The 17,655-nt window shown below is 38.5% G+C and overlaps 1 protein-coding gene across 1 annotated transcript; it reads right to left on the bottom strand.

Annotated features, from left to right (window-relative positions):
* Positions 1–624: 624 nt before the first annotated feature.
* Positions 625–17,288, bottom strand: mEFG1 (mitochondrial translation elongation factor G 1). The gene is made up of 15 exons (XM_076209870.1): positions 17,081–17,288; positions 15,189–15,347; positions 14,821–14,953; positions 13,297–13,501; positions 12,886–13,002; positions 11,888–12,006; positions 10,693–10,885; positions 9,942–10,110; positions 9,607–9,753; positions 5,174–5,368; positions 4,086–4,238; positions 3,791–3,908; positions 3,325–3,444; positions 2,690–2,850; positions 625–2,174 (listed from the first exon to the last, which is right to left on the bottom strand). The coding sequence occupies exons 1-15, from the start codon at positions 17,147–17,149 to the stop codon at positions 2,001–2,003; spliced, it is 2,232 nt and encodes a 743-aa protein (XP_076065985.1). The 5' UTR covers positions 17,150–17,288; the 3' UTR covers positions 625–2,000.
* Between the last annotated feature and the right edge of the window lie 367 nt (positions 17,289–17,655).

Raw genomic sequence — 17,655 nt, 5'->3', positions numbered from 1 at the left:
GTGGCTTCTGGAGATCACTATATCCTACCTCTACCATTACACACCACCACTGTTAGACAAAGAGAAGAACAAAGGTACTGTTAGTGTAGTGGGAAAAGGTATAACAGTGAGTTGATATTCTATCATTCAGTTGCTACCTCACTTCTAATATCTATTCCCCTGGTGGGAGCCAATCTGAGGTGGGTACCACATGGAAGGGCTACAAGTGCATGTCAAAGGAGGCCATGCCTGAGAGGAAAAAGAACAAAAGAACACACTCTTAGACATAGGAAGTCCCCTAAGGTTCTCCACTGAAGTGGGTACTGTCCATGGTAGTGTTACCGATTGCAACTTATCTGTTCCTCCACATCTCTCAAGGCAAGTACTCACTTCTCCCCTACTTCACTCTATGGGTAATCTTGTCCTTCGTTCTTGCATTTTTATGTATACCTGTTCCCAATTATTTGCAACTCTCTGCATGTTACATTCTCTCCTCATTTATCTGGACATCAAACATGTGTCCTTCACTCGGATACCATCATGATCTTCTTGGACACATTGATTATTCTCCAACATACCTCTCACAATCCTTTGCTAGAACTATATCATCTACATGCGTGAGGCTGTTTACCAAAGTATACAGTGTATTTCATTTTTTATTAAGAAATATTTACAACTAATAAATTATTCAACCTATATCAATCAACAATATGGAATATTTACAATGATTCTGTATATATCCATTAATTTTTCATTTCATATAAAAATATCCACACTTTACATTCATTCTTATGCTCAAACACTTCAATCAATCAATCCATTGCCTCAGGTCTCTCTTACAGGAAACCCACAGCCACCAAATTGACCCATAAGTCACTCAAGGAAGAAATAGCATGTTGATGTCTGGACAAGGCTAAAGTGGGGCAATGTAGGATGAGGTGTTTAATGTCTTTTGTGTGTGCCTTTGTTTTTTGGCTACCTCCCTTGTAAGGGGGGAAAAAGCCTTTGGTATATGTATTGTTTTAAAATGTGAGTAAATTTTAAGTGAAGTGGCCTTGCTGTGGATACACTGTGTCTTGCTGCAATGCTTCTGATCCAGGCAGTGGGCAGGAGGAAACAATGACCCTTCATCCAAGAGGAGCCAAGATGAGAGGGAAACGGAGGTGGTGGATGGGTGGGAGAGGGTGTGTCCCTTTAACTTGGCTACCTCCCATATATGGGGGAAGAAGCCTTGGTATATAGATATAGTTTGAAACTTGAATGGTGACCTAAACACAATCATGCTAGTTGTTGGAGGATTTTCTTTGTAATACTGATGTTGAGTTTGGTGGTCTATCTTGCAGTGCTTGTTTTGTGAATTAAGTGTATATGTGTTTTTGTATGGATGTGCTGGGTAGCATATGTGGTAGGTTGTTGATATTTGAGTAGTACAGTGTCAGTTTTCTGGCCCCCAATTCTGCTGGCTGTGCTTATGTACTGGGATTGATAGGTAGGACTGAGGATTCCTGCATAGAACCGTGCTTACCATTTTCATGTACTGTTCTGTGGGAAGGACCTTGGTTTCTGCATGTTTACATTCTGGGACAGTTTCAGTGCTTCCCATTATTATTCTGTTATTATTCTTCATGCTTTGGTTTGTGTAGTTTGTAGGGTGTCTATGTTTGTTTTCTTGACTGTAGAGAACTATGCCAGGGAGGCATAGTTGTGAGGTTCTTATGAACTGTTTGCATGCTGTAATTAGAATTTCTTCCTGTCGACCAAAATCTGTGCTTACTACTGACCCTAGATTGTTTATTTTCTTGTTGATTTCCAATGTTAGGTCCTTGATGTGTGGGCTGATTGATTTATGAGTATCGAAAATGAGCCCTAGGATTTTTAGGATCTCGTCCATGGAATCTGGAGATGCATCTCTGTGGGGACAATACCTGCTCAAACATATTTACACATAAATTACATTCTCCTTTTCAAATACTTCATGATGATGTCACTCAATGTTATTAAACGTTTATCTACAACATCCATTATCTTCTAGTTTTCCTGGCAGTTTGAGGTTCATTGGAGTATTCTTCAGCAAGTGAATCAATCAGCTCCGTGGGTGCAGGAGCATAACGGGAATATTCCATAGCAAACTCTCCTTTGCCTTGTGTTGCTGAACGAAGCTCAGTCGAGTAACCAAACATATTGTTCAGTGGTACCTGTAAAGTTATAAAGGAAATATTTAAGTAATTCCCTAATTCCTTCCTTCACTCCTTTTGAACAACCTACGGATATTCCACCAATCATGTAAATGCCTTAAATATCCTCTGAGACTTCACAGTTGACAATCTTTTTCAATATGTATAAAACACAATCATATATGGACACATGTATGGCACAAACAAGGAACAACATGCACACAAAAAAACATTATAATAAAGGCAAAGAGTGAATTGAAAAAAATTATACAAAAAGTCATGATCCCCTGCAAAATGCCTTCTTATATATTGCAATGGATAACACAATGACACAATGGGTAAAAGACATGAATCACATACAAAATGACACTCCACTGAGATTAGACCTATTGATGACCATTGGCAACTTCTTGGCATTTGTAAGAAAATTCGTTACAATGGGTTAAGGAACCTACGTACATCCAACACATATCAAACCATGCAAATTAATCTGAATTTCTCTCAACCATTTTAGCTTAAAGATTACATTACATTACCTCTGAATACAATGTAAACCATCCCTCATTAGCGTCAGTGCCCATGATGATGCCTCTTCGTTTGTTCATGTGAGTAATAACTGTACCCTGGAACTCCTCTGGGGCATTGATTTCCACACTCATGATTGGCTCTAGAATCTGCCATGTACCATCCTCATATGCTACCAAAGAAAGGTCAAATTAATACAAAAGACTAGTGGCAAAGTCAAAGCATAATTCCATCCTACATCTATTCCACACTTCATCCAAAAACCAATTCACTGTCCCTCCCATCTTAGCTCCTTGAGAGTATGTGTAAGGTGGAATTTGGGACAGGGAGGAGGGAATGAAATGCTTAAAGTGAGTTGATTTAGAGGAGAATGAATACACGGTGAAAATCCATGTGAATGAGTTGCATAAACACGGCAGAGGAAACATGGACTGGAAGTGAAGCGTTTATTCCTGACATTTCGTCTATTGACTTTCTTAACAGACGAAACGTCAGAAATAAATGCTTCACTAACAGTCCATGTTTCCTTTGCCATGTTTATGCAATACTCAGTGAATCTGAGGGATGTGCGGGATGCGGTGAAGGACAGGCAAGAAGTGGGAACAGAAAAAGAAGAGGCGTATTTAAAGTTTCTAAAAACACTGACCTTGCTTCATTGCCCCCTCAGCTGCCAAAATAAACGATATCTCATTGGAGTCCACCATATGATTTGCTCCGTCCACGATGCGAAATCGTACACCTGCAACCTTGTGTCCAGTAAGTAAACCTGTTAAAACAGAATATAATCACTTGTACATGTCACTCTTGTGGAGAAATCATATATTCTTATAATAGGATAGCCCAGCAAAGAGACCCCATATATGTCCCTGACTATAAAAGTTTTATTTACTTAATATTTTAGGAGACTTCTGTGAGATCTTTATGAATGAGAGTCAAGCAGCATGCTTATACTGGAGCATGCCGCTTGGGAGAAAAGCCGGGCCTAAGAACCAGAGCTAAAGGCATGATGACCCTCCTCTACATCTCAATAAAAATTATGAAGTAGATATGAAGAACATTCCTTCATGACACATCATCCCTCCACCCCTTCAACAAGTCAAACATATGTGTACCTTTTTCACATATTCCTCGGAAACCCTTCTCCACAGCAGGAATAAACTGTTTTGGAACATTGGTTCCCATCGTATCATCAACAAACTCAACTTTAGTATTCTCATCTGCTTCCATGGGCTATGAGGAAAGCAAAAATTAAAGCAAATAAATATGTGGTGGAAATCTTTGTAAAACAAAATTACTTATTCATCACATTCTACTTCATTAACTAGTTTCATATCAACACAAACAAAATAAACAATCTTTTTTGCTCAAAAACTTGTTCCACTATGGATCACTGATGACAATGTTTACCTCCAGGGTTCCTATGACTCTGCCAAACTGTCCTGCACCTCCTGATTGTTTCTTATGTATGTAATCAAATTCCACAGGCGACACAAGGGATTCCCTGAAGGCTACTTTTGGCTTACCCATAATCACAGGACAATTGTACTCCCGCTCCATTCGCTGCATGAGCAAGTAAACATTAGGATATACACAAATTAATGATAATGCAAGTAAACATTAGGATATACACAAATTAATGATAACATGACTATACAAAACAGTGTAAAGATTGATCACTAATCTATTTCCCTGTAATCTGGTTTCTTTGCTTAGTACAACACTGAAGTCAACTCTCTCATACAACCATAATCTACAGCTCCCCATGCTATCACACCATACTACAAGTTGAGCATCCTTTATCCACAATTCCAAAATTGAAAACCTCAGAAAATAGAATGTTTTTTAAACGCTGATATGCTACAAATTGAAAATTCCACTGGGAAGGTTCTGCCGTACACCATGTGGCAATATGACAGACATAAACATTCCTTCATCCAACCTGCTCTGCATTTATCCTCAATCCTCAATACCTATTTTTCATAATACTTCTCATTTTCCCATACATTTACTCCTCTACTCTATAATTCACCTCTACAGCCATTCCTCCACTCACTGCCACATGTATCCCCAGATACTTAAATTCTCCACTTCCTCAAGCCTCTCACCTTTCACACACACACAAGGAACCAACCACCATCACCATACCTTGCAACTCACCACTTTACTTTTGCCCAGTCACTCATAAATTTATCACAAACTCTTATAAAATCAGTATCCAACTGCTTCAGTTTTTTTTCATAATATACCACAAGTAGTGATTCCCTTCCCATATCCTATCTAACTAATTCCAAAAGTTTGCCTAGAATTTTTGCATTTACCTCCTTTACCATCTCATCCATATACACATTAGCAACAACAGTTCAGTACTGCAACTACACAGCAAGATAGTAGCTAAACCTATTCAAATTTACTCAACAAGCTAGAATTACAGTTGACACAAAAATTTATTGATACAAATAACCCAGTAGACAGTAAGCAACTATTACAAAACATACCTGTGCATAGATTTCCAGGTGAAGTTCTCCCATACCAGAGGCAATAGTCTCTTTGCAGTCGTTGTCATAATATATTGTATACGTAGGATCTTCTTTTGTGAAACGATTGACAGCTTTACTGAAGTTGTCAATGTCTTTGCTGTTCTTTGGTTTTATGGACATAGAAATGACTGGATCAGGAATGTACATGGATTCCTAAGGAGAAAAGAAAAAACAATAAATAAATAGAGGCAATATTCATTTATGAGTATCAATTGAATAAAATGTTCATTGACCACTTCGGTATGATGATGCCTACGTAGGCCTCGTGAGGCATGAATGGGTACGCAAGGATGCCGGCATTGAAGTCTTGATAAAATATAATTTTTTTTTTTTTAGTTATACATGAGTTACCTCTGGAGAACTGATTAGATCACGTTTTCTGTGTTTATTACTCAGGGTAAAAGAGAATGAGTAATACAGCAGTGACTTTATATTTTATAATTCAAGTAGTGTGATGCATTGTTCATATGGCAGCCAATGCTGCATGCGAGAATTTGACTCGTACTAAAGTAGTTAAGCCCCTCAGCCACTAATGACACCTTTTTTCTATTTTCCTATGATATTGCAGGTCATGATATATAAGGGATTATGACACTATATATATATTTCCTCTATATACCAAGAGAAGCTCCCTGGCTGAGCAGGTTAGGGCGTTGTTACTTGCAACGAAGGTCAAGGGGATGGTGGTTTGAATCCTGCCACCAGCAAAGTTGAATCAAGGGCATGGTTCATTAAATTCCACGCTACAAAGCCCTCTGTAAGGGGCACCATCCTAGCCTTCCGATGGGAGGAGTTTGTGACGTTAAACCATATCATCATATACCAAGAGTTTTTCCCCCTTATAAGGGAGGTAGCCAAGTCAAAGGCAAACCCACTTCCACCCATTCAACTCCAATCCACCACCCTTTCCTCCATTTCATCTTAGCTCCTCATGGATGGCTGGTTTGGGCGTAATAATTTCGGGACCCATCACACAGAAAGCTTGCCAAGTCCTAAATCTTTATGCAAAACTGAATTTGTAGTGGTAAATAGGATTATGATAGGAAGAGTTAAGGATGTACATGTGCTAAGGGGAGAGGGTGGGGGAATATCAGATCATTTTTTGGTGGAAGGTAAGCTGAGAGTGGAGGATAGATGGAGAAAGAGGGAAAGGGACAAAAGGTAGGGAGGTTCTTAGAGTGAACTCCTTGAATGAAAAGGAAAAGGAGAAGGAGTACGAAAAGAAGCTGAAAGAGGAGTGGGAGGGAGTAAAGGATAGAGCAGAGATGGGTGTGGAGGAGGAATGGGGATGGTTCAAGGAGGGAGTCTTAAAGTGTGCAAGGATGGTGTGTGGAACAAGAAGGACAGGGGGAAATAGAAGAAAGGGTAGTGAATGGTGGGATGAGGAAACAAAGAAGGTTGTAGAAGAGAAGAAGCGAGCATTCACAGAGTGGTTACAAAAGAGGACAGGGGAGTCATATGAGACGTACAAAGAAAAGAAAAGAGAAGTAAAGCAAAAGGTAAAGGAGGCAAAGAGGAGAGCAGATGTGAAATGGGGTAGGAGTATGACAGAAAATTTTGAAAGTAATAAAAAGATGTTTTGGAAAGAAATTAAGAGAGGAAGAGGAGGCGAATCAAGTAGGGAAGAAAAGGTAAAAGGTACAGATGGAGAGTTGATAATGGAAGAGATGGCAGTGAGGGGAAGATGGGCAGAATATTTTAGGGAGTTGCTGAATGTGAAGGAGGATAGGGAAGGAAAGATAGCTGCAGTGGGAAATACGAAGAAAATGAGAGTGATGAGTGAGGAGAATGGAGGAGAAATAAGGAAGGATGAGGTGAAGGCAGTTGTAAAGATGATGAAAGCAGGTAAGGCACCTGGTCTGGATGGATGTCATGCAGAATGTCTGAAAAAGGGAGGTTCAGTGATGGTGGACTGGTTGGTGAGATTATTTAATGTTTGCTGGAGAGAGGGTAGAGTACCGGAGGACTGGAGTAGTGCCTGTATAGTTCCTCTTTACAAGGGAAAAGGGGACAAGTGTGAATGTAGTAATTTCAGAGGGATTAGCCTGTTGAGTGTAGTAGGGAAGGCTTATGGGAGAATCTTAATTGAGAGGATTAGGAGAGGAACAGAAGGAGTAATTGGTGAGGAACAGTGTGGATTTAGGACAGGTAGAGGTTGTGTAGATCAGATCTTTGTGGTAAGACAGATATGTGAGAAAGCTATAGGAAAGGGGAAGGATGTTTTTTTGGCTTTTATGGATCTGGAAAAGGCTTATGATAGGGTAGACAGAAAGGCACTGTGGGAGGTTATGCAGATTTATGGGATGGGAGGAAAGCTTTTGGGAGCTGTCAAGAGTTTTTATGTGAGTAGTAGAGCATGTGTTAGGATTGGAAATGGAGAGAGTGAGTGGTTTGAAGTAAAGGTGGGACTTCGTCAAGGATGCGTTATGTCGCCCTGGCTGTTCAACTTATACATGGATGGGGTGGTGCGAGAGGTGAATGCTAGGGTAGTGAGTCAGGGATTGGAAATGGTTAAAGAAAATGGAGAAAAGTGGGAGGTGAGCCAGCTGTTGTTTGCGGACGACACTGCGCTTGTGGCAGGGTCAGAGGAGGGATTGAGGAAGCTGGTGGCAGAGTTTGGGAGAGTATGTGATAGAAGAAAGCTAAAGATAAATGTGGGTAAAAGTAAGGTGATGAGATGTACAAGGGGTGAAAGTGGTAGTAGACTGGAAGTGAACATTAAGGGAGAGCAACTGGAGGAAGTGGATAGTTTTAGATACTTGGGTGCAAGTGTAGCAGGAAAAGGTGGAGTGAAGGTGGAGGTAGAATGTAGATTGAGAGAAGCGAGTAAATGCCTTGGTGGTTTAAAGAGTGTAATGAGAAATAGACATTTGGGAATGGATGCGAAGAGGAGACTGTATGAAGGAGTGATTGTGCCAACAGCACTGTATGGGGCAGAAACGTGGAACATAAGAGAAGAAGAGAGAAGGAGTTTGAATGTGTTTGAGATGAGGTGTCTGAGAAGTATGGTGGGGGTTACTAGGCTGGATAGAGTGAGAAATGAGGAGGTGAGGAGGAGAACAGGGGTGAAAAAGGATTTGGGAGAGAGGGTTGATGAAAGAATATTAGGATGGTTTGGACACATGGAAAGAATGAGTGAAGAAAGACTAGTAAAAGAGGTATGGAAGGCAGATGTGGAGGGAGTGAACATGAGGGGACATCCTAGGATGAGGTGGATGGATGGGGTGAAGGGGGCTTTGGGGAAGAGGGGAATGTCTGTTGAGGAAGGGAGAGGACGGAAGACAGAGGTGAGTGGAGAATGGTTGTATATGGATGATGTTGTGACTGCATGGGGAGAAATGGGCGGGGGGGTGGGGGGTGGGGTAGTGTGTGTGAGTGAGTTTTGACGCAGCCCGAAGGGATTTCTCCCCGTCCTCTCCTTATATGCAAGGGGGGACGGAGAGGGGGGGTCGCCGATTAAATGAAGCGGCCTTGCTGTGGATGTGCTGTGTCCTGCGACACTGCTTCTGACCCAGGGCGGTGGGCAGGGTGCAGGGATGACCCGTCATCCAGGAGGTGCTCAGATAAGAGGAAGGGTGGGAGGGGTGTGGAGTGTATTTAGGGATGAAATGGGTGGGAGTGTTTTTATGCCTTTCCCTTTTTGGCTACCTCCCTTGTAAGGGGGAAAAAGCCTTGGTATATGTATGTATGAGTTTATCATATATATATATATATATATATATGTATATATATATATATACATATATGTATATATATATATATATATATATATATATATATATATATATATAAATACACACACACATATAGTTTCATAATCCCTTATGTATCAAGACCTACAATATTTTGAGGAGAGTGGAAATGGAATAGGAGATGGCAGATACGGTTGATGAAAGTATTGGGATGGTTTGGACATATGAAAAGAATGAGTGAATAAAGACTAGTAAAAGAGGTGTGGAAGGTAGAGATGGAGGGAGTGAACTTGAGGGAACAAGCCACCGTATTCAAACATGTATTAGAGAAGGTGATTAAATGAAAGAGTGAGGGAACTAGAGATTCCCCTTTGCAGTTTTCTGTGAATAGCCATATGTACATACATACATAGATGTATGGAACAAATTGGATGAAGAAATAGTGTGTGCAAACACAATACAACAATTTAAGAACAAACTTGATCTTGCGAGATACAAAAATGGGTCACCACGAGCATAGCTCCCCTTCCCATATAATACAACTAGGTAAATACATATATCAAAGGCTTTTTTTCCCCCTTACATGGGAGGTAGCCAAAAGACAAAGGCATAGAAACCACTCCCACCCATTTCATCCCCTATATACTCCCCTCTACCCTCTTCCCTCCCTCCATATGTACAAAGAAGAAATGTACTGACCATTGCTATGCTGAGTTTGGGATTTGTGGTGAAGGTATCACCCGAGGCACAATCAATGCCAAAGAATGCTGTAATATCTCCAGCATAGGTTTCAACAATATCCCTCATTTCATTACTATGCATACGAACCATTCGGGACACTTTCACCTGCAAAATATAAACATAATCATCTCAAAAATAAATATCCAACAGAAATACAAAAGTATCATCATGAATCTTCATAAATGTTCTGCGTTCTGTGCAATGTTAAAACAGATTTTCTTATCCTTATTAACACAGAAAAATGTAACAAAAACACCTTGTTTCCAGGATATATAACATTAGCAAAAACATACTTTTTTCCCAGTCCTCGTATTATATATGACATCTCCCTTTTTCAGTGCTCCTTGGTAAACTCGCACATATGTCAGCTGCCCAAACTTTCCAGCTTCTAGCTTGAAGGCCAAACCAACAAACGTGTTCTTCGAACTTCTCTCAGGTGACAAAATTACTTTTTCCTCTTCCCTATATATACATTAAATAACATTTAAAATTATAACATACAAAATTACATCAGGATATTTATGTCAGTCAATCATACAATTGAATACTCAAAGAACCATAAATTAATTATGATACATACATATACCAAAGGCTTTTTCCCCCTTACACGGGAGGTAGACAAAAAACAAAGTCATAGAAACCACTCCCACCTATTCTATCCCCTACATTACCCACTCCCCTCTACCCTCTACTAAGAATAAAAGAAAAGACCCTACATAGCTCCTTTCCTATACACTATTTATGTAAATATAAGGTTAATACATAATTTGGGGACGGAGAAGGGGATCGCTGATTAAATGAAGTGGCCTTGGTATGGATGTGCTGTGTCTTGCTGAATTGCAGGGATGACCAGTCATCCAGGAGAAGCCAAGAAAAGAGGGAGGGAAAGAGGGGTGGTGAATAGGAGTGGAGTGGGAGGAGATGAAATGGGTGGGAGTGGAATTATGCCTTTTGACTTCGGCTACCTTCCTTGTCAGGGGGAAAAGCCCTTGGTTATGTATGTAATACATAATTACTCTAACACTATGAGCCTTGTGTACTTACCTATCACTGTTTTCTTTGAGGGCAAGGTTTTGTACTTCACTTGGATTAGGAAGATATGACAGCACAGCATCTAGTAGAGGCTGAACTCCTTTATTCTTGAGAGCAGTTCCTACAAACACTGGAGTAAAAGTACGCTTTAAACAGGCTCTTCTAATTCCTGCCTTAAGTTCCTCAACAGTTGGAGTTTTTTCCTCTAAAAAAGAAAAAAATAATAAATAAATATATAAAATAAATAAATCTTATGTTACTCGCCAGCCATTGTGTATGTGTAAAGCAATTCAAAAGGTAAATATAATCCTTCAAAATAATACCATACCACTTCCTGCCTGACCAACATCTTCAAGAACAATGTTTCCTCTAAATCTTTGGTGTGAATGTGCACAGAAATTTGTTTGTATGCAAACTTTGCTTTCCTTGAAAAGTATGTGCACACCCATGGCAGCAGTCAATTCATTTGCAATGGAAGCTCTAGAGTTAGAGAGAGAGAGAGAGAAAAAAAAAAAAGCAACCACTGGTTTGATGGTTGGCAAGTTACCATATTTTTAAAGAATTTTTAAGTTGATGTTTGTGGGGAGCTTCTTTATTGAATGAATTTTAGCGTAATTTGATAACCTTGTGTGCGCACATTTTTTTTATGTGCACTAGTTGTAAAACATGTGTGTGCACATATCTGCACAGCTTAGAGGGAACGTTGTTAAAGAACCATATCTTGCTGTGAGTGGTAGGGTGGTGAGTTTAAACGCCAAGAATCCGTTGAAGTTTTATTACCGACATTTCGTCCAACTAGGACTTCTTCAGAAGAAGTCCTAGTAGGACAAAACATCAGTAATAAAACTTCAACGGATTCTTGGCATTTAAACTCACCACCCTACCACTCATTCTGTCTTCACACCTCAACATATTTTGCTGTGTAATTGCTTTACCTCACTGCCTTGCCCTTGACCTGAAAGGGATGAACCTTCATCCATGAGGGATTGCGATGGGAAGGATGTCAAATGGCCATTCCACCCTTATGGGGGGTTGGGGTGAGACAAGTCAAAGCACACACCCACTCAACAACCATCCCACGTCCTTCCAAAACCCCATGTGTTGCCCCTTCCATCTTAACACTTCATGAATAAAGGGTAATCCTTGTCCACCACCATACTGCTTGGATCAAAGGCAATGTAGCAAGGCATAGCTATAACATACTCACCTAGGAACATATCCCCAATGATGTCATCAGCGTTTGAAACGTGTTCTATTAGTTCAAATCTGAGATCTTCTGCCTCACTTCTCATGTCAGATGGGATTTCATCTTCATACACCATCTCGCTGCATAAGGTAAAATTTTTAACAAATCTTGTTAATTATTCTGATATGAACACCCAAGAGAATATATAAAAATTCATGGTAACAAATTTTTAAACTTGTTTTCACACATTCATTTTGGTGTATATGTTCAAAAGCCTTAATCATCTAATGTCAGATAAAGCAGTCAACCCCTTCCATTGGACAAAAACCTCAATATACTTCATTTCACGCTGCCATATGTACGATTCATCACACTACTTGCATTCTAAGATATAAAGTCACTGCTATATTACTTGTTCTCTTTTACTCTGAGTAATAATAAACACAGAAAACGTGATCAAACCAGTTCACAGAATCCAGGAGTAACTCACATACTACAAAAAAATATATATATAATCAAGACGCCAATGCTGGCATCCTCATGTACCCATTTCCACCTCATGATGCCTATGTAGGCATCATCGTACTGAAGTGGTTAAGTCTTTTTAATTACGGAATGAAAACCAAGGGAAGACTAAGGAAAAGGTGAATTGATGGGGTGAATGAAGTTATAAAGGCTCTTGATCTAAAACACTACATACTGCAGATTATATGATATTCAAAATATTAACAACAAAATAAATTCAATTTCATACTTTAAACATAAAGTACATATTTACTGTCAAAGTTTGGTGTCTGCTTTCAGGAGAATTTTTTCTCTCAAATAGAGGACAAAATATTAAAATTATGTTTGTGACTCCTCATCTAAATATAGTACATTGGCAGGATTCTTACATTTTCATTCATACCAACTGAATGAATTAATTATTAAAGACAAATTCATACATGATATTTGACATAGTAGTTCAATCATTAAACTTCATTCACAGCATTTAATTATCCAAAATATAGTACTCATACCCATGATCTCCTTTGAAGTATAAAGCTTTCTGGGTAACAAGATCAATAATGCCCTTTGTGTTGCTCTCAAGCCCGATAGGATACTGCATGAAAGCAGCATTATGATTCAGCTTAGATCTGAAAAAAAATACAAAATATTCAGATGAGGACTTACAGCAGTATTCCTGTGAACTATTTCTTAAACATAATCATTAGTATTCTAAAAGAAATTCATGAACTTACAAGAATCAGCTCTATATATATATATGAAATCTAAATATACATATATACTGTACAAGGAAGCCATTATTCAAGTGACATACACTACAGAAGAAAACCATGACAAAATTTCCATACATATGAACTCAAATATTGGTCACAGATCACTTGCAAAATTGAAAAATTCTATCTTATCAACAAACATAGACTCACCTCATCTGATTAAGCACCCTCACTGGATTGGCCCCCATGCGATCTAATTTGTTGATGAATGCTAAGCACGGTACAGAATAGCGTTTCATCTGCCTGTTGACTGTAAGTGTTTGCGATTGCACTCCACCAACTGAACAAAGCACCAATACTGCTCCATCCAACACACGCAGTGCTCGCTCCACTTCTACAGTGAAGTCCACGTGTCCTATATACATAAAGAATAAAATAAAATACAATAAAATAAGTAAACAAATAAAGATACTCATTCAGGCTCATAAAAGAAGTTATCTCAGAACTTTAATGAACCATAATAATATAAGAACTGTATGTACAGATTAAACAAGTGGTGTTGGCAGTACATATATACATATACCACGGCTTTTTCCCCCTCACAAGGGAGGTAGCCAAAGTCAAAGGCATAAATCCACTCCCACCCATTTCTTCCCCACCCACTCCATTCTCATTCACTACCCCTCCTTCCCTTCCTCTTTTTTTGGCTCTTCCTGGATGATGGATCATCCCTGCATCTCACTCACTGTGCTGGGTCAGAAGCAATGCAGCAAGACACAGCACAACCACAGCAAGGCCACTTCATTTAACCATCCCCCTAATGCAGAAAAAGAGAAGATGGGAAGAAATCCCATTGGGTTGCATCAAAATATCATTCACACTTAGCCACTCCCTAATCCCACCATCCCCACCCACTTCCCCCATGCATCACAGCATTGTCCATACACAATCATTCTCCATTCACCCCTATCTTGTCTTCTCCCTTCCTTCCTCAACTGACATCCCCCTTTATCTGAACACCCCTTTTACACCATCCATCCATCTCATCCTTGGTTGCCCCCTCATATTCACTCCATCTACCTCTGCCTTCCACACTTCTTTTACTAATCTTTCGTCACTCATTCTTTCCATGTGTCCAAACCATCCCAACACTCTTTCATCAACCCTACCTCCCAACTAGCAGTAATAAGTGATATCAATAAAAGCAACTTCTCACAGGAATAGGGGGGGCTGCCAATTGAGTGAACTGGCCTTGCTGTGGATGTGCTGTGCCCTGCTGCATTGTTTGACCCAAGGCAGTTGGCAGACGCAGGGATGACCCATCATCCAAGAGGAGCTGAGATGGGAGGGGGGGTGGAGGGGAGTGAAGTGGGTGGGAATAGGTATGTTCCTCTGACTTGGCTACCTCCCTTGTAAGGGGAAAAAGCTCGTGGTACATAGACATTTAGATAATAAAAGCAACATGGCAACCTTAGTCAACATTTATGGATGTACCTATCATAACACTAATTTACTTAGTATCATGGATTTTAGGAATATAATGACAAAAGCAGACTTACATTTTTTTTGTGAGCACAAGCGCTTAACTAATCTAGATATACACACCACTGATAATTCAGCAGATTCATTATTTGAAAAATATATATATATATAGGCCTGATGGTGTTGAAATGCTGAGAGCTAATTTTACAATCAAGAAAACCATATTCTCATTTCAGGCCACATTTCACTTACCGGGAGTATCAATAATATTGATGTTATGATCTTTCCAGAGTGTATAGGTAGCAGCAGACTGAATAGTGATTCCTCTTTGTCTTTCTAATTCCATACTATCCATTACAGCTCCTACACCATCTTTTCCACGTACCTGCAAGAAAATACAATGGTACAACATATACAATAAGGCCATTTCTTCCTTTACAAAAAACTGATTTTGTGTATATTGACAATATCAAAAGGAAAAGAAATACATGAACATCAATAGAAACTACATTAAATAGTAATATAACAAGTTATTTACAAAATATGCAAACAGTATGGTTCATTCCTAATTTTAGATGAATTGCACTTTGTCATACTACTGAAGTGCACAGAGAAAATACCTCATGCATTTCTGAAATCATTCCAGTATAAAAGAGAATTCGTTCTGTTAATGTTGTCTTCCCGGAATCAATATGAGCAGAAATACCAATGTTTCTAATCTTGCTCAATTCTTTGTGATCTGTTGCTTTTATTTGAGTTGCATAACTCATGCATGGGACCTGAAAAAGAAAACAATTTAGATTATAACCCTGCATTTCATTTAGGAAGCAGTATGTAAACATATATTTAAAACATGAAATAATTCAAACAACAATGTCTGACCACAACCTCATCAAAATCTGCGTCAACAGTTTCCCAACACCCCTAAGGTTTTAATCACAAACCAGTGTACAAGCTCCTCATTCAGTGACCTCAACTTTTACAGTGAAAAAATTAATTGGGAGAAACTAAGAAGGGAAATTTTAACAGGACTGGAAAGCCAACATGGCATCTTGATCCTATGATCACAGCTTCATTCAGTATTGTATTTGCTTTAAGCAATTTTTTTATTGATTTCCGCCAAGAAAAACGTACATGTTGATGTATTATAATTCATAAAGTTAAGATTTAATTTTCTAATACTATATCACATTGCTGTGCACTTCCAAAAAATATCCATAAATCTAAAACATAAAACAGTATGTAAACATAAATAAAAAATATAAAACAGTATGTAAACATAAATCTAAAATATAAAACAGTATGTAAACATAAATCTAAAACATAAAACAGTATGTAAACATAAATCTAAAATATAAAACAGTATGTTAATATAAATCTAAAACAAAATGGTTTGTAAACATAAATACCTACACAAATGGCCAAATTCCTTACATCAATACATATGATTTTTGTCCAACCTAGTTCTAAATCACTTAAATATGAAACCAGTCTTACAATCACATTTGCAGTTGTATGATCTTACATATCTACCTAACAGTAATAACCAGGAAAGGAGCTAAACTTAGGGTGGCCAGACTTCCTCCTTTAGGGAGGACAGTCCTCCTTTTAAGCACTTTGTCCTCCATCTGGCACAACCTCACACCGGATGTGCATTTGTCCTCCTTTCTTGGGGTGTGACAAAAATAAATGAATAAACAAATAATTAGATAAAAATTAATAAAGAATAAATAAATAACATTAGGTATACAATAATGCTGTACAATTAAATTATGTGGGAGTACCTAGGCCAAGGTCAATGTCAGAACTTGGCAGTCGAAGTAGACAGGAACTGCACATGACCAACGTTGTGAATGTGTGATTGCATGATTCAAATCTCATATATATATATATATATATGTATATATATATTACTGTATATTATAATCATCAATATGCAGTGTCCTCCTTTTTGAAAATGGCCACCCTAGCTAAACTCATTAAATTCTCCAACTACCATATGAACCATTTAATTTAAATACATTTTTAGCTTGGGCTATATTATTTCCTAATCTATTCCTTGAACTGATGCTTCTAGTTTATGGAATATAATTGTGTTCTTGACATCCCTCAGATAGAAATGTGGCCTCTTTCAGTTTATTCCCATGACCTCTCGGTTTCCAAACCAAATTAGGATCTCTGTCAGATTTATCTACTCCCTTTATTGACCTGAACACTCAAATCACCCCTTTTTCTCTAACAAAACCACGCCACCAATCAGTATAAATGAATACGGTAAGTTTTTCATTTCAAGCCATTCAAGGGTAGTAAGCGAAACCTCACTGAAAATGTAATTGGCCGCACAAGTGTTAATATATCTAAAAACAGATATGACCAGTTTGATAGGCAGTTGACAGTAGGCATCTCTTATGGGTTTTAAACTCTTTAACCTCTTGTACTTTCACTAAGGTAAGGGTTATGCTTTAGTCTTTACTGTTTAGTGTTTACGCAACCACTTCTTATATGTTCATACCTGTTTACCGATATTCATCCATTTTGGTCGAAGGCAAGCAAGTGCAGTTGTAGTTTTTAATAATCTCATTGTGTTGTATTTTCTTTATTACAGGGTTACAAAGAACTAAAATTTAAGGAATTATTTTTGACTGTCCTTTTTGCCCCGTCTTGAGCGGGGTTCCGACCGCCACACTTGTTTTCAAAGACTAGCAGACGATGCATGGAGCATGTCACTGTCGATACGAACCACATGGTCCGGCAGAAATATCGGGTCTCACTAAAGTTGAAGAGCTCCCCCAAGGTACTTTCAAAATCATTATTTGCAATCCAAGAACCTAAGGTTCTACATAGATATTAAAACTTAAATTATATGTCCTACAGTTCGTGAATATCTAAAATAAAACTGACTTCACAATTTGAGGAAGTTTGATACTCGGATCTGTTCTAGGAGGCCATCGGAAGCCACTATGAAAATTCGGAGGAACCTTTGAAAAAAAGAAGAAAAAATTATATATATATAAGAAAAAAGTATATATATATATATATATATACATTTAACAGCCACAATACACTTTAATTCTAAGCCATCAATAA

Source organism: Oratosquilla oratoria, chromosome 2 (assembly GCF_046742065.1).
Source record: "Oratosquilla oratoria isolate Oo_2021 chromosome 2, ASM4674206v1, whole genome shotgun sequence".
Lineage (NCBI taxonomy): Eukaryota > Metazoa > Arthropoda > Malacostraca > Stomatopoda > Squillidae > Oratosquilla > Oratosquilla oratoria.
The sequence above is the reverse complement of the archived record's forward strand: the minus strand, read 5'-3'. Positions and strand labels throughout refer to the sequence as shown.